Below are 26,943 nucleotides of genomic sequence, written 5' to 3'. Positions count from 1 at the left end.
AAAAAAAAGATGTTTCACAATCTTGGCCTCATCACATATTCTTTATGCTTTGCCTCCTTTTAAAAATTTAATTTTATTTGCACATTTAAATATACATAATAATAACACTCATCATGGGGAATTTATACTTATACATGATATATCTTGATTCTTCTTTATTCCAATTCCCTCCCATCTCTTCAACCCCTCTTCCCCACCTTATTTACCAAAGCTTTGTTTATATATTTTACTTTCTCTTCCTCCCCTCTCCCTTCCCTTTCCCATTTGAAGATTTTCTTCCCATTTCCCAATATCTGTTATACATATTGGTCCTTACTTACTCTTCTCACACCAGAGAAATGATGTGATATTTAAATATGCACATTTTCTTTCACATCATTCCTAACAGCTTACCCTATCACCTTAAGCCCTCCATGTATTCTGCAAAGATTACTTTTCTACAGAGATATTTCTTTCTATAAATCCACCTACCCATACTTTTAAGCAATTATACTTACTGGATATAAAGTCCCTGAAAACATATGGATATAAAATTGAATACCTCATATTTTGAAATCGGGTTCAAGCACTAATCCCATTTTGCTGTACAAACTCCACAGGCTGTAAAGATTCAACTATTACATTGGGGTTAAGCTAAAACAAAGGAGTAAATCTAGAGTAATTATAAAAGTTTTAAAATTATGTCATATTTCATCCTCATTGTCAGAAGTTAGGCCAATATTGAAAAAATATCAGTGAAACAGGTGTGGTGGCACTTTCGGACCCTATGGCAGGATGATTTAAAGTTTGAATCCAACCTGTGTACTTAAGTGTCTTAGCAAGATCCTATCTCAAAATAAAAAATTAAGAATGGGCTGGGGATGTAGCACAGTGTGAAGACCCTGGGCATAATCCCCAGTACTGGGGAAGTAGAGGGGGGAATTAACAAATATGAATGTCTTTCCCTTTCCCAATAAAATACAAATGTTTATAGCTCCAACAAGACAGAAATCATATGTGAGTTCATGGCACAAAAAACAACTGGCTTAGTTGCAAGGGGTATTCCTGTTAAAAACACTACCGCTAATGCCATACTTGTATAAATAACTGGGTCACATCAAAGTAACATTCTGGCACTCCTGGGGTGACAAAGTATTGTAATTCAACATCTCAGAATATGTTCTCAAAGGTATGGTAGAAATGTTACACGTACTAAATTGGGTAGCAGTGAGAGCAACATGCTTGCATATTATTGTGTGCAGCAAGTGCTTTCTTTTCTGCCCCTCCCCAAACATCTCAAACAGATGGTGGCCAAGAGAAGCACAGGATCTGTGCATTTTGCTTGTCAAGCTTCTTTCTTGAAAGTATAAACAACAGTCTACTCTTTATAATCTAAGGCATGAAATCATATCCAACAGAAATGGAAGAAGTTAAGCCAAGATCTAAGATCAGAGAACTTTCTAAAGAGGTTTGTGCAATTTTTATTAAATGGAATAAAGGATTTTTTAACTCAATGATTAAAAGCAAAATTGGACAGATTAAACTATTATCATTTCTCTAAGCAGTGAAGAATGCTGGTATGTATGCCATAAAGAATTGGAACAGGTGCACCCAAGGCTAAGTATCAAGTGTTTCTGCAACTTCAGGAGGTTAGTTTCTTCTGTTAGCAATTGGCCTTTCAACTTTATGAACCCAGATTAAACTGGATCTAGAATGCCTTAATTAAAGTGAGTTGGAGACTTGGATTAAGGTCAGCTCTCTTTTTAATCATATGCTTTTTCCTCTCTACTAACAGACCTCATATAGAGAACTTCCATTTGGTCTGAATTACCAGTAAAATAAACAGGATATACCCTGCAGATAAATATATGAAATGGTAACATAGCTGTTTTTTCCACTATTCAATTAAAAACAACAAATTATTTTACTTATAATATATACAGTATTTTCTAAATAATCTCAATATCAGTGTTCCAATTTGAAATTTTGTAATAGTAAGACAAGTCTACACTTCAAATGTTGATGCCAATGTGATTCATATTTATTTAAAAGGATTTATACAATATTTTAAAAAATGAAACAGGCATAATTCACAATTCCCAGAATACTCAATAAGATCACTGGTATATTTGTACAAATTCTATAAACTAAGAACTTAAACTACTAAATTTGTAGAATTTTGATCATATTTGGGATGAGAATACACTGAAGACCAAGACCTACATTAAAATTATTCATATTCACATTAACATGTTCCTGACAAGTTTGCACAATCATGCACGTACCACCAATGGTTCAAGTTGCCCGGCAGTGAGCTATATAAACTACAGTCCCATCATGAATGTGATCAATCTAGAGTCCTGATACACTGCTTCCAAAGCAACAGGAAAAGAAAATGGGGTTGGCTTTTACCACTTTCCCACTAATTTCCATCTACTTATATAAATCAAAAAACAGCTTTATTTCAGAGATAAAGGAAGAAGATGCCTATGGTTAGAATTATTCAGATAAGTAGAATTCTCATTGAATAGGCAAAAAGTCAAAAGCAGAAAGAAAAGAAAATTTAAGATTTTTCTGTTACAAACAATAGCCACACACCTCCAAAGATGAATATAAGTTTCTGTAAACACTTAAAATTAGGAACCTCTTCATTTCTATCTTTTTTTCTTTTGTTATTAAAAAGATAGTGTTTCCCTATATTGTCCAGGCTAGTCTCAAACTCACAATCCTCCTGCCTCAGTCTCCTGAGTAGATGGGATTATAGGGAGGTGTGATTGTGCTCAGCTCTTGTATTTCTATCATCACTATTAATTCTCTAAAATATATTTTTTATCTCAATAAAATTATGTAAAAAAATTTTAAAAAATAAAATATGTTTCTTATTTAGGTCACCAGATCTCTGAAAATTGCATTACCATGATCCAAAGTTATGTTTGTATTTCATATCTTTTTTTATGTATTTTTAGTACAGTGTCTACAGGGTCTCCCTATACAGATCACACTCATAATGATCCTCCCATTTTCAGCCTCCCAAGTGCTGGGATTATAGGTGCACACTACCATGCCCAGTCTCAGTCTCCTTCTCAGCGTGCCCTGTGGGCAGGGCCAGCACAGCATGCTGGGGATCAAACCCCAGTCGCTGCATCTGCCTAAGCAGGTGCTTTAATCTGCTGAGCTACCTGGCTGGCCCTGTATTTCAGATCTTTTAAAAGGAGAGATCAAAGCTCAGATGTTTAGTGTTGGAGGAAGCAACATATGTAGCATGATGACATGTCAAACATTTGAGCTTACAGTTCTATTTTCAAGCTGTGACATTGGAAATGTCATAATTCTGGATCTTTGTCTTCTCATCTGTAAAAAACAGCAATATCTACCTCAAAATGTCAGGAGCTAAACTGAAGCAGTACAAATAAAACATTTACTTACAGTTTCTAGAATGTATAAATAATTCATAAATGCTAGTTATTATTATCCTTTAACACAAGATTTTACAGTTTATGTTAATAAAGCAGTACTAAGAGAATACATACAATGTTTAATTACTGGAATTTGGGTATGAAGGATACATCCAAGGGAAAGACACTTGCTTCCAAATAGTCTCCTTTTTGGAGGATGACACAGGTAAGTAGATGGGCAACAGTATGCCTCAGGCCTAGTGACACACAGTGTACTTACATGTACCCAATAAAGCCTGAATCTACTCTGCACAAACTACTAGGCAGTAAAATCTGTCAAAGTCTGTCTGTCCGTCCATCTGTCCATCCATCTTATATTTGAGACAGGATCTTGCTAAATCAATATACTGCCCATGCTGTTCTAAGACTCACAATCTGCCTCCCAGAATGCTGGGTTTATAACTTTTAGATGCTTTTCTAACTATGCAACTCTACCACAGTAGCATAAAAGTAAGCATAAACCATAGGTGAAACAATGAGCATGGCTGTTTTTGCAATAAAACTTTATAGGCGTCAATCAGTAAAATAAACAAATCTAGATATTTTCATTTATAAAAAGTTACTGCTTATATCAGGATGGAGCTGGGGAGAAAAAAGAACTTCCACAGATTTGCACTTATATCAACACTGAAGAGCTCCAAACAAGAAATAAATTATAATGAAAGAACATTTAAAAGAAAAGAAAGCAGGCTGTTAATGGCTATTATTATTTCCCTATTTGGGAATCATGCTTTTAAATAAAAGTCTCCTTGCTGTGGAGGGCGAGCATGTTTATTTACATACTTCACAGCCCAGTTCTGACATTGGACAGCTCCACTCAGGCCGTTATAGTAAGTGGACTGTTTAGTTTAATAATGTCAAAATGCAGGGAGCAGATGGCAGTAAAACATTATTAGAAGAGATGAAATACATGCAACTGGTAGCAGTTTACTTATTCATATAAAATTTTAAAAATGGAACCAATAAATCTATCCATCTCAGCTCAGCAAATCTAGTTATCTCAGTTTATTAGTGTAGCACAAAGCCTACAATGAAATTTGGATGGCTGTAGAAACTGTAATTTCCTTTCTCACCCCTATCTCCTTTAGGTTTTAAATAAGAGATAGAATTTATATCCACTTAAAATTGAGATGCCCATCATTCAGTCTTTGATCTAATCAAATCTCCAAACATATCTAAGTCTTCCCCAAAAAAAGAGTAAAAGAAGAAAAACAAAGGACATATCAGACATCTCTAAAAGCTTGCCCATAATGAAGTAAACAAGCTTTCATTTATTATTAAAATGTGGTGCTCACCCGAAAATCTTAGCCAAATCATCTGAATTTCAAAATTAAAGTTTAGATCTAAAGAAAATGTTACCAGAAACAGATCTGTGTGGTTTCCAGGCACTTAGTTTACCCTGCCTGTCCAGGCCAAAATCCTTTTTATCTCATCCCTAAGGTATCTCTAGCTCCCCATAAATACATACACTGATGTGGGCATAGGAAAACATTTAATTTGAAATCAAAATAATTGAATTAATCTGACTATAGGACTCTGGACAATTCCTTTGTCTTCTACGATTCTGTTACCTCACTGGCAAGGTGAGGCCGATTTTAATTATAGTACCATTAGTTAATGTGAACTCTAAATAAAGATAATTGTTTTAATTGAAAATGCTATAAAAAGAATTATTACTATCAGCCAATGTTACCCACCATTTTACTGTTACATAAGGCATTCTGTTCCCTTCCAGGATGCCAACCATATTTATGAGTTCCAAATTCCCAAACAGGGATGGTGAATACTTTTCAAGACAGGTATAAAGGGAGCTTATAGCCAACTGAGTGTTTTGAAAAACAAGTCTGTGCCCCTAGCCTGTGATATTGGGGACTATGCTCAGGGTCATTTCACTGAACTACAACCTCACACTACCCCCTTTTAGAAACAGACTGTTGCTAAGTTGCTAAGGCTGGGCTTGAACTTTCAATACTCCTACCTCAGTCTCCCAGAGTACTGCGATTAGAGATGTGTGCCACTGTGCCTGGCTTCCATCTGACCACAAGAAATTTAGAAATTTACTGTGCCTCTAAAAGATCTTTAGTTACCACAACTTTGTTCATGCTCCTTGAAAACATAAAACAATGTATACTTCTTTAAAAAGCACCGGTTTTTATGTTTTGTCTTTTTTTTTTTTTTTATTTAGTACAGGGTCTACAGGATCTTACTACACAGATCGACTTGTAGTAATCCTCCTGTTTACAGCCTCCCAAGTGCTAGGATTTTGCCACCATGCCCAGTCTCAATTGCAGTCTCAGCTTGCCCTGGGGGCAGGCCAGCACTGCACAAAGGGGTCAAACTCTGGTCCCTGAGTCTGCCTAAGCAGATGCTTTAATCTGCTGAGCTATCTGGCCTGCTCTGGTTTTTACATTTTTATATCACTGTCAGGTAACCTTTTCTTTCTTTCTTATTTATTTATTTAATTTCAGTACCAGGGATCAAACTCAGGACCTTGCATTTGCCTGGCAGGTGTTTATGCTGCTGAGCTACATCCCTGGCCAACCCTTTCCTTTTTACATATCACATCTCTTTGGTTCCATAAAGAAAAGTTTACCAATGAAAAGCTTATCTATAAATCACTTGGTTCACATAAAGATAGTATTAAGAATTAGAAAAATTGATATTTGCTCAATATAGAGTCTGGAGTTAAGAATTTTGAATATAGCTGAATATGGTGGTGCATTCCTGTAATTGCAGCACTCAGGAGGCTGAGGCAGAAGGATCACTGAGTGAGTTCAAGGCCAGCCTGAACTGCACAGTGAAACCCTACCTCAAAAAGACAATTTTTTTTTTTTTAATATTAAGTGCCTTTATTTTCTTCAGTAGGATGTCTGCCTTCATGGGCACATTCAATACTAAAAGTAAAGAAAAGAAATCAGCACACTTTTTTTTGCTAACATCAGGAGAAATGTGCATTTAAGGGCTTCACTGGGAGCCGCTGTCTGTACAGGCAGACAAAGCACGACAGGGTGGCATTCCAACATGCTGCTAGAACTGCTAATGAAAACAGCAAACAAAACTTTCAGCAGCCAGACAACACTTCTATGAAAGAAGGCACAGCATTTTATTTTTTATGGCTCCATGAAATACAGTAACACTGTTTTCTATAGAAATTGGCAATATGAAATTAGCTAATATATAGTTCAATGATTTTTCTGGGAAAGAAACCAGACAATTTATTAAAGACAGAGTAGTGTTAATATCTTCATAACCATCACAGAGCCTTTCACATAGTTTCAAAGAGAAAGAATTCTTAGATAAAACGAGTGCATATACATGAGGAAAAGCTGCAGAAATAGCATAATTATTTATAAAAGTAAATTTTAACTTATTTCTCAATTACAGTATAAAATGGAGTCAACCCAGATATATATGGTGCAATTTGATACACTCCTTAAAAAGCAAAAAGTACGTATTTCCTTAATTTCCTTACCATGGACCAGGATGCTCAGAACCCTGGGCACCCATGACTGACAGGACCACTGTGGATGCCAACATCCACTGATGCTCAAGTCCCTTATATAAAAAGGTGCCGTATTTGCACATAACTGAAACACACTCTCCCACGTATTTAAAATCATCTCTAGATAGTTTAATGAATACAGTATAAATCTTTGCTATAAAAGCCTATTTTATAGATGCAATTTTCTCCAATATTTTCCTATGAAGGTGGCTGAATCCCTGGAGGCAGATTCTTCTAGATATGGGGGCTAACTGTATAATTTCTCTAAGTTGAATGCAATCCTCTGCCAGTGTGGAGGACAGGGAAGTTCTCCATGGGAAATAAAGCTTTCTGGAAAAACAGTGGATAAAATCTGTCTTTCAGTCAGGTCACAGTGTAAGCTCCTTTAAACTCTCTTCACCACCCCATTCCCATTGCCACTGACCAGGGTAATCAGCACCATCTCTATACTGGATTAGCTCAGTAACTTCTGAAATGACATTCAGCACTCTACCCTTAGCCTACATAGTGAAAACAAAATGATCTCTTAAGCACATTAGAACTATAATGATCTTTTAATGCAAATCTGATTCTGCCACAACCTAGCTTACAAATCTAATCTTTTCTGACTTGGCTTCCGATTAACCTGTTCAACAGTCTCTCTTATTGCTAGAAAGCCCTCAGTTACACATCTTTTCTTCAAGAAACAGACTCTTAAGAGCTTTCTACACATTGTTCTATCCCCAACTTGGCTTCTTCCTATGAATGCTCAGGTGGCTGACTATATGTGATTTTTTTCCCCTTAGGCAAAGCATTAAAATCTTATCCCTAAATAAGACTATAGTACACATACATATTCTATCTCAGAACTGTAACACTTGAACTTCATCCTCTCCATCCTCTTTTCATTAATCAGACCTCCATGCCTTCTAATGTAAGCCTTGCAATCTGATTTAACTTTACTTTATACATTTATTTTTTTTTTATGTAACATGTTGGTGATTTACATCTAATTTGCTATTTTGCTTATATGTAACATGTTGGTGATTTACATCTAATTTGCTATTTTTTAATAGCTGCTTTTGCAGATAGTGCTTTCATGGGTTGTTAAGGGAATTTCAGTTTGGAAGATAGAACAATATCTTGGCAATGAATAATTGTGTTCCCATAATTGTAGGAAGTTTTCAAAATAAGAGAAACTGACCCAGCTACCTCTCAGGTACTCACTGACATTTACAATGGTCACACACACACACACCACACACACACACACACACACACACACACACACACACACACACAATTAAAATGAACATAATGAATGCTGTGATAAAACTATCACCAAGCGTCTGGGGAGATAGCTCATTAGAATAAGCACTTGCCTGGCAAGCACAGGGTCCTGAGTTCAAGCCCTGGTACCACAAAAAAAAAAAAAAAAAAAAAAAAAAACTATCATCAAAATGTTTTAAGAGAGGATGGCAACAATACATATTATCAATGCTACTAGGAAAAGAATAAATGGTAGGAACCTTAATGTTTCTCAGGAGCTGGTTAGGAGGTTCTAGTAGGGGAGCACAGATACTCATACTCTTGACTAGGAAAATGGTCCTCCTTTATCCAGGGTGGCTGTCCTCTTCAATGGGGCAACTTTGGGAGGAGTGCACACGGAATGGTGAGGGAAGAAGAGGACAATCGCCTAGCCAGCCAGATCAGCTGAACCCACCTTGGTGATTAATGGGTGACAGATATCGCAGCCAGGTAACCCTCACATCCAGAAACTTAATGTTTCTTGAGTATTCTCTACCCACTGGGCACTTTGATAGCTTGTATTATTTGGTCTTTACAATGACACTAGCATGGGCTCATTTTAGATCACTATGTAGAGGAGAAAATTGCAAGCTCAAAAATGCTAGTCTTCTAAAACTCATACACTACAGGGCACACATTTCTACTCTTCAGGACCATACCACTAAAAAAACTGGACAGATCTAGAAATGCACTATTTACACTCTAGCAACTGAATCATTTTTGTTTTGTGTACTGACTTGAACTAAAATCAGGAACTTAAAAGTGCCAACATATAGTGGCTACGATGTTAAGACTGGGTTTGTGAAAAATACCTGACTATATCTGGTAACAAAGTATATATATATATATATATATATATATATATATTCTAATGAGCTACATTTACACTAATAGGCTATCTGTAACTTACCAAAGAATCTAAGAAACACCTTATATAGCAAATATATTTTTAAACTTTGGCCAATAAAGTTTTCAAAAACACTTATCAAACCATTTAATTATATATGATATGAAAGTTTCAGGCATAAAACTTTAATAAAGAAACAAATACAGCAAATTCAAACATAAGGTGAATGAAGTACAAATCCTTGATTCTAAAAAGTAACAACAAAAATAACTTTTATACATTTTTCTAGATTGAAGTCAATGTTTCTAAAGCAACTATTAAAAAATAAATAAATAAATAAATACATAAATAAATAAATAAATAAAGCAACTATTACATCTCATTCATAGAAGGAGTGTTACAGAGACCTGGAGCATGTAGACACTGGTATTGCTAGCTTACAGAAAACTGAAGCTTGGATTTTTACTTCTTTTGCACCTTTGGTTTTGTCCAGGCTATGAACTTTTGACCATTCTGAATCCTAAAATACTTTTTTTGTGAGCTGCTGCAAGTTTGTATGTGTTACATATGTTAAACTATATGCCTGAGAATAAGATGATGATGCAGTCTCAGCTGCAATGCTGTTACGTACCTAGGCCCCACTCAGCAACTGTTACAGCACTGCTGTGTTCTTGCAAGATTTCTAGGTAATACAGGATACAAACACAAGTGAAAATTATCTGAGATTTAAAGTCAGAACTTCAGTGGATGTAACAAAAACCTGTGACCAGCTCAGAATACACTGGCATGTCTTAAAATTTCAATCAACTCCTTCAGTGCAGTCTTTCCTTCACCAATTATTTCAAACATATTTCACCATTTCTAAATCAGTGAGATTCAGACTTTTTAAAAACTATATTACAGTAAGAAACAACTTTACCTTTCTACAAAAGATATATCTGATGCATTTGCATATATAAGTCTACTAAAACTAATTTTTTCATAAAATGATACCTATTCACATGTTTAAATTATATGTTAAAATGTTGTATTCTCCTATTCCATTCCAATTTTTTTTAAAAATTGGCTACACAAGAGAATGAAATTCTCAATAAATGATAATATTTGATACCACTCTGATTTAATCATTGTATACTTGTACTGATTAACTCAATGTATCTATCCATGATATATAAATATTACATCCAAATTAAAAATAAAAATTAAATGCTAGCTACAATCCATTAATGTGACTTCAGGATAAATGCAATGGATCACTGACTGCAGCTCAGTGCTTTTGATCCTTTCTCTCCCACTTAGCTGTAAAAAAAATCTTATAATAATTTACTGGTTCTTGGGAAGCTTTGATGAGCTGTGAGTGAAGGGGAAGGGAAAAAACCAAATCTACTTTATTTCCCTTATCCCAATGACAGTTGAGCAGAGACACAAATTTTCATGAAAAGGCTGGAAGCTGTCAATGTGACAGAAGCAATCATCACCTGCCTGTAATATCCACACTCTAGGAGGCTGAGGCAGGCAGGCCAGGTAAAAGGCAGCACTACCCACTGTCTGCATGTTACTTTCTATGAATGCTGTCACCTGAAACTGTGCAGAGTGCAAACTGTGCAGCCAAACTGTGCAGCTAACTGGTGCAGCGATGCTCTGCCTGAGCCCAGCCCAGCATGGCAACTCAGCTTTTTAGCTTTTCCTGAAAGTGTTGACACTGTCATTTTGACAAGAGGATCATGAAGTCTAACAGAGCCCACAAGAAGACAGCTGTCACCTCCAAAACAGAAGAACCTTTATATTTGTACTAGAGCCCTTAAAATGATCAAAGTTTTAAGAAAAACAACATATCTTTGGGCAGGGAAGAAAATAATTTGAGATACTAGGAATTTTGTGTTTATTTTAAAATTTTATTAAAAAGTAAATTTCATAATATAACTTTGCAAAGGCTTGTTTCAAGCACCTAGAACAAAATAAACAGCAGGAGCTCAGGAAGTGTTTTCTGATTTCAGTTGAGGATTATGATGTAACTCAAGCATGACTTCACATTGGAAACATTTTTTTATATTTCTATAATATTATATATGTTTTAAACTGTTATACTTTGTGCACATTAAATTTACATACATTCTTAAAAATATGCTTTAAATATAACTATATAAATTATAATTATTATGTTTGAAGCATAATTTGCCTTATTTTAATGATATGGAGAAAAAGACTCCGAGAAGAAAGGGTTCTATCGCCCTCTGATGGTAATTTTGTTGTACTACATTACCAACTGAAATTCTTTCAGGGCAGAGAAGTTACTTAGATCATTAATTTCTGAATTTTCTAGAGCAGTAATACACTTTTGTCCTCTGCTGCAATATAGTTTCTGCTTTTTTTTTTTCATTTGTACCTTAAAAACAAGTTCTTTCCTTGCTATTTCACAAAATACTGTTAATTTTCAATAATTTTATTAAAATTTTCTGAAGGCTATTTTTTCCATAATTTTATTGAGAAACAAATAGCAACGAGACAGTTTCAATCAAATTAGTAAGACAGTTTCAATAATTAATACATTGCTATTGTTTTCTTAGTGGTTATTTGCTGTACAAGATGCAGACATGATATCCTATTTACAAACACTATTAGAATAAATCCCTCTATTCATTAAGAGAATGTAGCTATATATTTATCTTAACTATTTTGAATATACAGATACAAAATGGTCATTGATTTGCATTCCCTTTTTTTCTTTAGTTTTGTCATTTAAATACAGGTGTGTGAATTCAGCAAAACATTCCAAAATGGTCCAGTAGTCCATAATAGTACTGGGCTTTCTGTATGACTGGCAATGTCAGAAGTTGACTTAAGTCTTTTGCAGCTCAGCATAATAATATGGCTTTACATCTCATACTTCGTTTTTATGTTTTTCTGCTGGATGGTTAAGAACAAGATAAAGCAAGACCTATGTAACAAGAATTGTAGTTTTTTTCATTAAAAAAAAAAAAAAAGAATTGTAGCTTTTGTATCTGATATGCTCAGTGAAATCCCCTCAGCATTATCCTGAGACCCTGTACTGCAGTTTGCAGATCCTTTGTCAGTGTCAGCCATGTGGATGAGTCACAGTCATTGCTCGACCCATTTGCTCTCTGTGAAAGCCTGAGAAAATGTTTTCTCTCCATGTGACTCTCCTTAGGCACACTCTACATTGTTGATCACTTTCCTCTGTGGCCCCATAATCTCCTTGATCAGAAAATTTGGGACACAACTGAGTTAAAGGATGTTACAGTACAGGTTCTCCCATGTCCTGAATCTTAAGTGACTTTCAAAGGCTAGGGCCAAAATGTTGGCTGCTCTTGCAGCCCTTCTTTTTCTCTAATTTTTGGTCTGCAAACTGAGGTTTTAACCCTCCAGAAGAGAAGCTTATTGTTATTACTGTACAACCTAGGCTGTTGAGCTTAAACTCACAGTCTGAATATGAAACATCTTAGGCATAACAGGAACAGGTATTTTTCATAAAGTATTGATATGTTAAACTTTAAGTCCCAACAGAATATGACGAAAAAATTTTAAAAATTAAAATGTATTCAAAAATAGGAATAAGCAATTATATATGTTTACACATAAGTTTAGAAATCTAACCATATACAGCATTGTAGCAGGACAGTCCTGAAACACTTTTTCCTGTCTCCTGCCTTCATTCACCACCCCCTTCCTTTTTAAACAATCATCTCTACCTGACAGCACGGCAGCACCCGGCGTGTCATGACAAGCAGCCCGTATTCAGAAGACCAGATTGGCCGGCATTCCAAGCATGAACCTACTATTACAAATTGCCATCTTCAGTGCAGTTGCTTAGTTCACAGGTATCAGCATATATAGTTAGTCAGGGTGAGAATCCTTCAATTAAATGCTAGATTCGAAAATCTGAAGACTCTCAGGATCACTGCCTTGCCCATCTTCTACATATAACTGTATGGCTTGACATTGTCATGTTTCCTAGCTCTTCTCCTTTCCTTCTCTTGATTAGTTAGTCCTTGAGATCCTGCTTTCCTTTTACTTGTATTATATCTTTCTATTTGTATTTCTTCTTTTGAGTTCTTATACTAGGGAGACTATACGATATTTACACATGTGTGTCTGGTTTATTTCACTTATGAGTATATCTTCAAGTGGCATCTACTTAAATATAAAGGCTTCAAGTTTATCATTCTAAAAGCTATTTTCTGTATAAATGGTCACACAAGATAATTACAGTGAATCTCCGCCACTATACATAGGCTTTGGTGGATGGAAATAACTCAAAACGATGGAGCATTGTCAGTAATTTCCCTCAAGAGGATAGAAGTCAATAGCCTAATTATTTCCGAGTTAATGGTATTAGTCTTAATACTTTAAACTTTTAAAAGTAATGAGTCTTTCCTTTAAAACAGTCTAGATCAGATGCAACGAACAGGCTATACTCTTTCTCCCACAGCACAAATACAGTCAGGTCTTCACAGCTGCGGTTTTTACGTTGGGGGCGCAACCCACAGCAAATAGAAAATATCTGGGAAAGAAGAACTGTGTCTGTAGTGAACATGTGTAGACTTTTTTTCTTACCATTATTCCCTAAATAATACAATGTAACGACTGCTTATATAACCTTTATGTATACATTTATACACACTTTTTCATGTATTAGAAGTAATCTAGAGAGGATTTAAAGTATATAGGTAGCTGTATGTGGGTAATTACAAATACTATATATTTTTAAATTATGGATTTGAAATTTGCAGAATTTAATATTTCTGGCAGTCCTAGCAGCAATCTTCTGTGTATACTGAGGGATAACTTAGATAATATACTAAAGGAGCACTTTTAGCTTCTTTGTAAAATGAGCAACATGTAACATACCACCATGAAATAAATTGTACAGAGAATACTATGATGAAGAATTGATCTCAGGCAACGGCTCTGATGACTGAGGAGAGACGAAATTTGAGAATATGGTATTAGTTATTGCTAGAAAGGAGAATGAGTCTGTAGGGGTTTGAAGTTTAACATATCAATACTTGATGGGAAATACCTGTTGCATGTTATGTCTAAGATGTTTGATATTCAGACAGTGAGGTTAAGCTCAACTGCCTATGTTGTAGAGTAATAATATTAAGCTTCTCTTCTGGAGGGTTAACAACCTAAGTTTGCAGACCAAAAGTTAGAGAAGAAGGGCTGCAAGGACAGCCAACATTTTGGCCCTAGCCTTTCAAAGTTAGTAAGGACTCAGGACATGGGAGAACCTGTACTGTAACACTCTGTAACTCAGTTGTGTCCCAAATTTTCTGATCAAGGAGATTATGGAGCCATAGAGGAAAGTGACTGACAATGTAGAGTGTGCCTAAGGAGAGTCACATGGAGAGAAAACTTTCTCTCAGGCTTTCACAGAGAGCAAATTGGTCAAGCAATGGCTGTACTTCATCCACATGGCTGACACTGACAAAAGATCTACAATCTGCTGTACAGGGTTTCAGGGTAAATCCTGAGGGGATTTGACTGAGCTTGTTGGATACAAAAGTTACATTTTTTATTTTATAGGTCTTGTTTTATCTTGGTCTTAACCATCCAGCAAAAAAGTATAAAATTGATGTATAAAAAGTAAAGCCATATCAATATGCTGAGCTGTATAAGCTTCAAGTCAACAACTTCTGACAATGCTAGTCTTGTGGATAACTCACTACTAGTACAGACTACTGGACTATATTGGATTACTCTGCTGAATTTATGCACCTACAATATATGAATGGCAATGGAATACACATCTCTGACAAAAGTAAATAAAAAAGGGGATATAAATGGACCATTTTGTAGTGGAAAAAAATATATATGTGTATACAAAATAGCATAAATATACAGCTACTTTCTCTTAGTTCAATGAGAAGAAGGTTTTGAACTAATAGTGTTTAGACAAGATATCATGTCTGCATCTTGTACTAGAAACAACTACTACAAATACAACAATATGTAATGTATTAATTATTGCAACTGTACTACTAACCTGTTTTGAAACTATCTCATTGCCACTTCTTGCTCAATAAAATTATTAAAATATGAAAAAAAAGAAAGAAAAAATGAGGCCTAAAGATTACATTTGCTCTAGCAGTTGCCTGGGTGTGCCATCCAGAGATATAAAATGGTGTTTTCAAACACCCTACATTTGAGGTACTCCTGGAGACAGCAAATAGTTCAATGAATTTGAGGATTTGGAGCTCATCAGAGGGAGGACTATAAATTATTAGTGGTCATGTAGCAAAATGAACCTGGATGAAAATAATCCAGACAACACTTAAAACATGTAAAGAGATGAAGGCAAGCATGGGCCTAGGATCATTTAGGTTCACCTTCAGCTCTCTCTTTTTGTTTTGTTTGTTTTGTCATAGGTACCGGGGATTGAACTCAGGACCTTGCACTTGCCGGGGAAGCACTTATTCCATTGAGCCAGCCATCTCCCCGGCCAGCTCTCTCTTAACAGAGGAACTTTGTACAGTTATAAACTTTGTTCCTGTTGGGTGAAACTGAAAATGAGTCAAGAGTCCATTTTGTGGATCAGAGAACTGAGGGTCCAAGAGGTGGTGTGACTTTATTTAAAGCTCTCATCTGTGCAAGTGAATGAGAATTCAGGTCTTCAGTTGCACCAGAGGTGTTCCATCCCACCACTCAAATGTTTTCTCTAATGCTATTCTCTTTCTAATACTACTTCTCCTTCTGCTTTGTAATTCTTCAGAGAACAGAAAATAAAAGATTCTTTGATAATTGTTTGATGTCAGTAGATGTTTTCATGCACATCATAAAGATCAAAATGTTATATTCCAAGGAATAATCTTCCAAGTATATAGTCTGTTATGAAATAAGACTCCAAATTTAAAATTCAAAACATGCTTTTTGTGGCCACTCTATAATTATGGATAACAAATAGCAACTGTACCAAAAAGAGAATGTTCATGACTTCAAAAGGCAAAATAACTAGTCTTCTAAAAATAGTCCTTTCAAACCTTAAAAGGCTGAAAATACACAATTTGTCATAGCTAAATCTTGGAAACAAGCCCAATGCCCATCAACTGAGGAATGGATAAAAAAGATGCGATATTTTTAATACAATGGAGTATTACTCAGTTATAAAAAGTTAAACTCAATGCTTTTATAGGCAACTAGAGACTACACTCATAAGTGAAATAAATCAGATCCACATGTATAAACATCATCTTGTCTCCTTAGTGTAAGAAACTGAAAGAGTAAATAAAATTTGAAAGATACAATAGATATTTGTGAAAGGGAAAGAAACTGCTAGGGAAAGGAGAAAAGAAGGGGGAAAATACACACACACACACACACACACACACACACACAAGACAGCTAATAAGTTAATTGTACTACTAATATCTATTGGTTTATTGTAAGGAATAGTTAATGCTTAATTTTTTTGACCAATTTTACATGCTTACATCTGTTAATCTAAACAATTACTTTGAAGATAATGCACAACATGACAACCACTGTTGATTTCCTATCATCTTGTTTTGAAATTCTGTATCATTTTTTATGTTTTTCCTTATTTTTTACTCTCTTTAAGAATAGAAAGTCCACTAAAAAAGGGTTAAGAATGGGTTTCACTAGTGAATTCTAAACATTTTTGTAACTGGTCAGTGGAAAGAAACAAGGAGTAAGCAATTTCTCCGCAGTACCTGCTTGGCTGGGCTGCTGCCAGCTCGGAGACTTGATTGTACTGGTGGAGCCTGTTGGCTTGAAGGCTGCAGCTGCCGTGAGGCTGGCTCCCCCAGGTCTGCTGGCACCGGTGCTCTCCACGCTCTCTAGCCCACTCCGAGGCAACGCTGCAGATGAAGCCAACTGTTGAGAAGGCTCCTGAATACTACTGTAAAGGAAATAAAGAAAATAAAATTTAAATAGGAAAAAAATAAAGAAAATGGAAAGAGGTGGCACTTGTTCCACCCTTGGGAATTCTCTTTAAAAGATGTGCCACTAGAAACTGGGCTGCTGGAAGTTTACAGAAGCAATTCCTTTAAGTAATAAACTTACTAGCATTCCTCATCTTATCAACATTTCAGAAGAGCTAAGTGGATAAACAAATTATTTGTAAAGCCCTGATAAATTTCTGAAATGGCATTGATGTTTCCCCTTTTTGCCATTTTCCTGATTATTTTATGAATTTTCTCTGACACCCCATCAGATATTCTTTCCATTTGCATACTTACTTGGTAAATATGTAAGCACCTACTATAGGCCAGATATATGTACTAAAGAGAAAACATCCCTGCGTAACTAAATGTTTGAGATTGCATTATCATGACCTTTCAACCAGAGTTCTTTGCTCAATAGGAGGTCTTATTTGTCCTAGTTTGGTTTAGAAATCATATGGCTTATATTACCAAGTCACTCCTTATTTAGATTTATATATACAACATAAAGTAATAATTTGAGGTGGCACAAATGATATAACATATGCTTTGGAAAGCACAAGAAGAAAATTATTTTTTTCAAAAATACTTATTTATTTTATTCAAACTATTTTCAAAAATTATTTTCAAAGTAGTTTTTTTCAAAAATAATTTCCCCAATGCCTCTTGAATCTCAGGTGACACCTAACACAATGGGTATGCAAGTATCTATCTTTAGTAAGGTCAGCTTACAAGTTGACCGTTGAATAGCGCGTAGGAATTTAGCTGACAAACTGTCCCCTGCCATGATATAAAACTTTCTCTAAGTGATAAGAGTAGCTTATGGTGGCTAACTGTTTGTAGAGACAGTGTAGTTTATACTGAATACTATGTCCCTTCTGAGAACCTAGAATTTGGGTATAAACTGGGTACAGGGGATCTATGTAAAAAATCCCACCCCCAACTTAGGTCTTCAGTCTCCAATGAGCTCCTCTGGTATATAGCACTTTGCATACTCTGCCACAACTCTTTGCTGGAGGAATTTAGTGTGTCCATGTGACTGAGAAAAGACTCTTAGAAACGTCCACCTCACTTTTCCAGGCTTGGTCCCAGGCACTGTTTTAACTGTAGATCCTGCTCTGTATTCTTTTGCTGCAGTAAATCTTAGTCATGAGAACAACTGTTTGATGAATTCTTTACGTTAGTCTAGTGAAACACAAAACCTGAGGGTAGTCTTGGGGCACTACCACACTAAATAATTTTGAGAAATGACTTGCAAATGGTTAACTTTCATAAAATACTGCTTCTTGTGCTTGCCCTTTCAAGTTCAAGTGAAACAAAATCCATCATGTTATCATTTCTGATCAGCTTATTGAGAAACAAACCTTGCTTGATGTCGAAAAGCACAATGAAGTAACACTATAAAATTTTATCATAAATAAAAAGTATAAAATTGCTTACTTAATGGGAATGTTGAAAAAACTATCACTAAAAGCAACACAAAAAGGACAAATAGAAACAGTTCAAACGCTGTCGCATAGTGGTTAAATGAGCACTTTAAAGAGCTCTGTAACAAAATTATTTTCTCTCCGTGTCTCAGTTACCTAAGTTTTAGATGAGAATAACAGTTTGCTGGTATGATTTCCATGAGGCTTAAATAAGATGACTATATATAAAGTACTTAGCCTACCGTAAGGCACAGAATATAAACATATGAAAAGGATAACTAATGTGCTAAATAATAAAAGACTTGTTTCCTATATTTTTGCTCATTACAAATAAATAATTCTGAAACACGTATGCACAAGTCATTCTTGTTCTAAGATTAAACGTTTTATGAAGATTTGTTAAAAATATTACTTTAGTCATAGTATTCTTATAACTGTTCTAAGAAAACTATGACTAAGCAATATTATGCAACAAAAATAAAATTTAGACTAAAAATCATCATCATTTGATGTTTAGTAATCTAAAGGAATTAAAACTTAATTCCAGGGGAGTTGCCAGAAAAACTTACCTAAAAGAGAGTAGGCAGGATGACAGGAATTCAATGCCATGCCCCATGAAGTCTGGTTATGGGAATTGACAGGATCAGGCCAGGGTATGAAACAATTCAAAAGAAGCATGAGATCAACCCCTATACATCTGGCACATGGACCCACTCCAGAGGACTACCCTCTGTGTGTCGAGGGCGGTGAGCTGAATCTACCGATTTGCTGCAGTAAAAGGAGGTGCTTCCTAATTAGAAAACTTGTCCAAAGAAAAAATTCTTGTAATACTTTTCATGAAAGCCTTCATACTCAAGGGTACTTAATTAACTCTACAGGAAGCATGTACAGGCTATAGAATGGATGGAACCATTAAGAGGTGTGGACTAACGGAACTTAGAAAAAATGGGGTATACAGATGAATGTCCATTTTGTATCTGTGTATTCAAAGTGGTTAGGATAGATATATATAGTTGCATTCTCTTAATGAATAGAATGACTTGTTCCAATGGTGTTTGTAAATAGGATCTCAAGTCCGCATCTTGCACAGCAATTAATCACTAAGAAGAATATATGCAGTGTATTATTTGTTGAAACTGTACTTCCGATTTGATTTGAAACTGTCTCATTGCTGTTTATCAATAAAATTTTGAAAATAAATAAATAAATAAATAAATAAAGAGGTGTGGACTAAAGTACATTTCAGCATGGCATTCTAAGCCTTCTAAAACAAAGTCATAATATACTTCCCTGATCATATCATCTCTCACAATGGCACAGGAGTTCTACCCTGGCCACTCCTTTTCTCTGTTCCAAATCACATGTCCTTCAGGCTTTACATATTACATACTTCCCCTTCCATACTTTCTCTTTCCTCCTGTACCCATCCAAATCCTATTCATGATTTACAGAAATAATAATATCCATCTCCCACTGTGTTCTATACTAAGCAAGTAACAAATATCACTTAAGCACTAAAGTTTTTAGAAGTAGAGCCATTTCTTTTAACTCATGGCACTTGTTAATAGAATTAAATGTAATTTTATACTGATTTATAATAACGGCCTTTAAATTATTAACAGAAACTTCTTTAGGTATCATCTCCACTACATTATAAGCTTATCTAAGGTTGGGGAATTTACTGTGACTTTGGGTATACTACTTAAAATAAGTAAAATTCTTCATTCATAAAATGGTGAAATGCTGCCTTCATTTCAAGGTTATTTTGAGAATAAAATTAAATTCTAGAGAGTACTTAGCACAATGGCCAGCACAGAGTACAGGTAACAACAATGAAAGAGATTGCATTATTATTTATAAATCTTGTAATATTTAGTTCAGAGTTGATAGGTTCTTTTACTAAATACACACTTACTTAATAATTATGCTTCTAAATACAGTTTGTGGGTAGTTTTGAATCTAGGCTCTTCAGGCCAGATATAATTCTGTTTTCTCAACAGCTTTAAATAATATTTCTTAGATTCCTATGCAATAAGTACCACATAAGCTAAAAATGCAATTTTGATGGTACCCTTTCAACATAAGTGTCTCAGTTACTTTTTCAATACTGGGATAAAATACCAACACCCACAGCTCAGCATCACAGGTTTAGTCTATGGTGGATGTGCTTACGCAAAATGGGATCACAGAGGGGCTTGGCAGGGGAAAAGATGTTCAGCTCATGGCAGCCAAAAAGCATAGTGCAGGGAGGAGTCAGAAGAAAGAAGCCCCTCCCACATCAGGCCCCGGGTGACGCCTCTTCTCATCAGGCCCGGCTAGCTAACCACACCTTAGTTCTGAACTGGTGAGCACAGTGTCCCCAGGACCCAAAAGCCCTATCCCTGAGCACACAGGCCCTCAGGATCACCTCAGAGCAATGACGCCAAACCTTTTAGGATGTCCAGTGATACGCGTGTCATAGGTTTTCTATACTGTTCTAGACCTAAACCATCAAAACAAGCTTGTACGCGCTCTTTTCCCCAAAGCAAGATGTTTAAATCTTTTAGATACAAAGTGTTTGAAGCAAATTTTTTTAAAAAAACTATGAAACTAAGTTATAAGCAAGAAAGTTGTTCCATTTTTATGCTTAAATTCAGAACTGATCAGCAGTTCAATTTCCTCTGAGGAAAAACATTACTTAAAATATTTAATGTAGCAATTGGTGAATATTAATCTAGATAAGCACATATCTAAATATATGATGTCCAAGATTCTAAAAATCATTTCTTTTTTCTAATTATAAACTCTTGACTACTACTTAAAGAAACATCTACATACTAGGTACAGCGGACTAGCCACACTATTTTATATTTGGAAACAAAATGTTATCAGTAATCACTAGCAGTGAAATATGCTAAGATTATTGACTAATTTGTTAATATAGCAAAGGTGACTACTTAGATTCTTATGTCATTTTTCAATTTATTACTTAAATACATTCTTTCAAAATTTAAAGTTGCTTAAGGTATACCAAGCTTCTAAACAAAATAAAATTCTTTCTAAGAGATTTTAATAAGAAATCAATATAAATTCACAAAGAACTTCTGCTAATACTACAAATGTTGAAAATCAAATATGGCCATTTTCAAAAATCTGGCAAATAAAGACAAAAATGAAACAATAAATTGATATTACTTCTCACTAAAGCATGTCAGTTTTTGTTTCTTATTTTAGAAAAGGAAAATGGAGAAAAATGTGACAGCAGAGTACAGGATTTTTTTCAAAATTAACTTACTGAAGAAAAATAAATAGTTAACATCCCGTGTCTGCAACTGGTTACCCTGAGTTCACATTATTCCCCCACATTGCCTAACTAATACAAGAAAGTTCAGTTAGAGATCGGAAACAGTTGGCAATTTTAAGTCTATTATCAAAGGGAAAACTGCTTGAACAGTAAGCAATTACATGTTTAAATAAGGAAAAAGCAATCAGGTTTAATAATCAATGTCTATGCCAAGTAGCTTTTAGCTGAAGTCTTATTGACAATATTAGATACTAATATTCAGACACAGGCAAGGAGTATGTTGGGATGGGCACCAACTATAAGGAATTGTAGGGTCCTCATGGCAGGACTGTATAAAAGGACCTGAGTATATAGGGGTTTGCGAGTGTCCTTCCTTCCAGGCATCTGTGGTTATAATAATTTTTTTTCTTTTGTATTTTTAGGTAAGTGTCTACAGGGTGTTCAGGCTCTCACTACTAGATTGGACTGGTAGTGATCCACCTGCTTACAGCCTCCCAAGAGCTGAGATTACAGGCATGCGCCACCATGCCCATTCTCAATTGCTATCTCAGTGTGCCCCAGGGGTGGGGCCAGCACAGCAGGCCCAGGGATCAAATCCCCAGCCCCTGATTTAATTTGCTGAGCTGTTTGGCCATCCCTTATAATAAAATTTTCAAATGTCTGCATCTTGTACTATGAATAACTACTATGAAGACAACAATACGCAATGTATTAATTATTGTAACTGTCCTACTAACCTGTTTTGAAACTGTCTCATTGCTATTTCTTTCTCAATAAAATTAATTAAAAATAAAATAAAAAATAACTAAATAAATTTTTCATAAGTTCCTAAGCAAAATTCCTAACAGCTTTTGCACCAAAGCTCACAGTACTAAATATACTATAAAAGAAAAAGGTTTGGTATTATACAATACTTATAATTTTAAAGGCTGTTGTCACATAAAAGAGAAAAAACATGTCTGAACTATGTCATCTGTCCTTTTGGGCAACTCTCTAAATGCACAAGGGGGTTCTTAGCAGCCTATGTTCCTGTTTTCCAGAATGCCAACTAGCCTACCTTGTCAAGAACTGTTTTCTTTTCTCAATACCAAATATATTTGGTCTGTACTCTATAGCTATTAATAAAAAGCAAAGCAATGACTACTAATGCTTGCTCTAGAAATGGGCCCATGGATAGGTTCACCAGCTTTTACTTGCATACAGTTTTGTGTGTACATGCATAGGCACCCTTCTGGGCAGAAGATCTACAAATGAGCACTGGCACTTTTCTGGAGAGAAAATCTATAGTGGTGGTGGTGAACCTACGGCATCCATGCCACAGCAGGCTGATGCTATCACGGAAGGCTCTAAAAGGTTCGCCATCACTGGCCGGTAGCATTCCATCAGGTCTCAAAGTGTGGAAGCGTGATCAGTAACCTAGCTCTGTTCAAACAGTCCTGACAAGGCAAAACCTGCTTATTTAACTCTAATAATTCTGCAATGCAACATAAGTAATTATGGGTAATTTCTTTCCTTAAAGCATAATCTTTCTCCTGTTTAAATGCCTTATATAAAAGTAACCCTAAAGTTAAAATCAAGCACCTTGAAAACCTCTCTACCATGGGTAGGACACAGCACTAACCGACATCCCGGTTATATCAAACTATAACTGATAACAGTCATAGTTATACGCTATACCACTGATTTTATGTTCTGTCAAAAATGATTTTATACAAAATTTTTAAGAAAGTAAACTAAATAATTCTATGCAGTTAACACACTGAGTGAACACTTGGGGTGTTTTTATTTTTTACATTACAGCTAATAGTTGTGGCCTAGCCACGAAGTCAGAAGAAATATGAACTGCTGTGGTCATCCTGCAGGTGGTGAACTGCAGTGCAGTCCAGGCTGCTGCATCCGAGGAGGGCCCCCGCCAGCACTCCTTCTGCTTTCCTGTCCACTGTTCTATGAGCAGCTCTGTTCCACTGCACACTCCCCACAATGATGTCTGTCTTGCTAAATGTCCAAAAGCAACACAGCCACCTGATTATGAACTGAAACCTCTGGGACAAAACAACCTTTCCACTAGGCATGGTGGCACATGCTTGTAATCCTAGCACTTGGGAGGCAGAGGCAGGAAGATTGTTATGAGTTTGGGGCCAGTCTAGGATACCTAGTGGGTTCAAGGTCAGTCTGAACTGTACAGTGTGACTGTGTCTCAAACAAAAATAAAACAAAAAGCAAAAGAAACAAGAAAAACCAATGTCCTCCTTATAAGATGTTTACTTCAGGTGTTTTGTCACAGTGATGGAAAGCTTAGTAACACAAGTATTGAGGAAAATTAAGTTGCTTTTTTAATAAAAATCCTCATGTTTAAGAACTTCTATGCTAATTGCCAATCAAAAATTTTTTTAATGTATTTGGTATAGGGTCTCACTATGCAGCTTGGATTCATAGTGATCCGCCTATTTTTAGCCTTCCCAGTGCTAGAATTATGGGCGTGCACCGCCATGCCCTGATGTGGTTGCCCCCTCAATGCACCTGGAGGGCAGTGGGGTGGGATGGGTGGCACGCAGCATGTGGTTCCAGGGACCGAATTCCGGTCCCTGTGCTTGCTTAAGGAGGGGCTTAATCTGCTGAACTATTTTGCTGGCCCTTCAAAATCAATTATTATGGTTTTTCATTTTTTCAAAAGATATATCTAATAAAGATATCCATGAAATATAAAGGCAGAATTCTACTATAATTTAAATACTGGCACACTTATAATAAACATCAAATGTGTTAATGAAAAATGTCACAAAGCAAAAGGTGAATCAATAGTTTAAAAAACATACAAGATATAAGCCTGTGCATGAGTATGCGCTGAAATTATAGTTAACTAAAAACTAGGTAAAAAAAAATCAGCTTGAGGATTTCTCACTGGCTTGTTACCATGGCAACAAATGTTCGAGAAAGTACCATCCAGCAATCCACCACCTGCTGCACCTACTCCCACAGTACTTACTTTCTTAATAGGGACAGAGCCGGCCAATTTCTGGGAGATCTAGAGATAGGAGAAAGCTACAGGCACAGACACAGGGAGGATGCACAGAGCACCCGGGAGGGAGTGGTGCATTCAAGGACTGCGGAGCCTGGCAAGCATTTAGAAAGAGTTTTGAGTTAAAAAGAAAAAATACATACTACCACTAGTTGTTGGTAGTTTGAAATCTATGATTAGAGAAATTTCTTTTGAGAGTTGGCAGAGGAGAAGAGGGAGGGGAAACAGACAACAAAAGAGCTTGAAGAGGACTGTGAGTCTATTATTTTACTCAGTAATATGAAATTGACTAGATTTTCACCCAAGGTGGGCAAGGTAGTCCTTTAGAAAGCATGTAAGCCTATAAAGACTAAAGAACTTATATAAAAACAAAATAAAACCCTAAACAAGTTTTCTCTTTTTTTTATCAGGAGAAAAAGGCATTTCAGTGAGTAATTAGGCTGTAGAAGATAACGTCAACAGAATCTTAATTTCTACTTGATTCTGTTTCAAATATTTAAAAACTCCTAAAGTCAGTATCAACATGACATGGATCCACACAAATGGGAAATGCACACAAATGCTACCAATAGGAAGAGGTTGAAGGATGATTTCTTAAAACAACAATAACAAGCACTGTAGGATCTACCCATGGCTTAAGAACAGAACTACTAGACATTAAAGAGATCACAGTGGAGCCATGAGAGTTGCAAAGTTTCTTTGAAGGCTTGCTGGATGGTAAGAGTGCTGGGGTCATGACGGACAGATGCGACACATGTACTTAGTTCACCTGGTTTTTGCAGCAATAACAGCAGACACTGTAGCAGCCGCACTGCTAAGAACTGCAGCACTGTATCTAGCAGGAGAGAAGGTAGAAAAGTTTCAAAAATGTTCCACATTTCTTGTGGAGCTGTTTAAACTGATAAGTAGAAAAGAAAAGAACAAAAAAGTAAGGAAAAGTAGCATAATAAATACAAGATAGTACTCTTTCTATATTAATATTCAGATATGAAGGTATCCAATATGCAAGATGTATAGGAATTTAAATTATTTATTTACTGGAACTGCGATTTTTTTTAGAAATTAAAATTGGATGTTCACTTCTACATAAAACTTAAGTGTTACATACAAACATTCTAGAATGTTTAAGGTCTCTAGATGTATTTAAAATGAAGTGGAACTCATATACCATGCATTTGAAGACTATTTGCCAACAATTAAGTAGGAACTAAGTCTACATATAAAGCTGAATTTTTTTGCACCAGGGGAAAGGTCTATAGGGTGTTCAGGGTCTCACTACTAGATCAGATTCATAGCGATCTGCCTGTTTACAGCCGCTCAAGAGCTGGGAATATAAGCACATGCCATAATGCCCAAAGCTGAATGTTTATAGGCATAGAAAGTGGATTTTTCTGAAAGATCCCTATATAAAGAATGTTACCTTAGAGATGCTATATACCAATAATGTGACATTTTAACGAGATCTGTGTTTCCAGGAAAAAAGAGGTACAACCAGCTACTTGTTCATAAACAGTAATATGTATTAATGTGAACAAGAAATAACTGTTGAAAATATTGAGCAGAGCTCTTTGGAGAGGGCAAAAATAAACAGTATTTATACTGAATGTGACCAAAACATCACCTGCTTTACAGAATTCCATATTTTTATTTTTACTTAACTCTGCAAAGATTTTGAATTGATGGGATCAAATCTCATCTTCAGAACTGTTATTACATAAATAATATTTATTTTCACTTGGTTTTTTAGAAAAGGTTAAATATCTAGTGTTATGACTACAATGCTTTTAAAGTTGCTTGTCAAACTACAATTAAGAATTCATCCTTTTAAGTAAAATAAGCTCAAATACACTGTGCGAAATTTCTCTCTCTGAGTGTAAGTTACTAACCAGGGCCATAACTAAGATATTATCACTTTTTTCAGATGTTTGTAGCAGTGAATACCACCCACACAAAGTATTTATTTTCCAAATTTAACAATGGTAAGAGCCCAGAGGCCTAAAACTGTTGAGACTAGGCATAAGTCCTCTCTCCCTGTCAGAAGAATGTGATATATTATTAAACCTAGATCTATACAATATAGCTCTACAAACCACTGGACAGAAAATTACAGAAACAGTAACCAATCATTTTCAAAAAATTACAAAGAATTGTTAACTCTGTATAATTCTATGCAGGTCTACCCAGTAAACTGAACTGTATTATTTTGCTTTAACAACTGTGTG

General features: G+C 35.6%; 1 protein-coding gene across 10 annotated transcripts in view; it reads right to left on the bottom strand.

The window, feature by feature from the left end:
• Pdlim5 (PDZ and LIM domain 5) overlaps positions 1–26,943 on the bottom strand; it is a 230,076-nt gene that overhangs the window by 37,692 nt on the left and 165,441 nt on the right. For all 10 annotated transcript variants that reach the window (XM_023700583.1, XM_023700585.1, XM_004640625.2 and 7 more), the window contains one exon: positions 16,762–16,949. In XM_023700583.1, the coding sequence (XP_023556351.1) occupies positions 16,762–16,949 (188 nt within the window). The remainder of the gene's footprint in view (positions 1–16,761; positions 16,950–26,943) is intronic.

Source organism: Octodon degus, unplaced genomic scaffold (genome assembly GCF_000260255.1).
Source record: "Octodon degus isolate 3935 unplaced genomic scaffold, OctDeg1.0 scaffold00125, whole genome shotgun sequence".
NCBI classification, from domain to species: domain Eukaryota; kingdom Metazoa; phylum Chordata; class Mammalia; order Rodentia; family Octodontidae; genus Octodon; species Octodon degus.
Note: the sequence above shows the minus strand (reverse complement) of the source record. Positions and strands in the feature narration are given on the sequence as shown.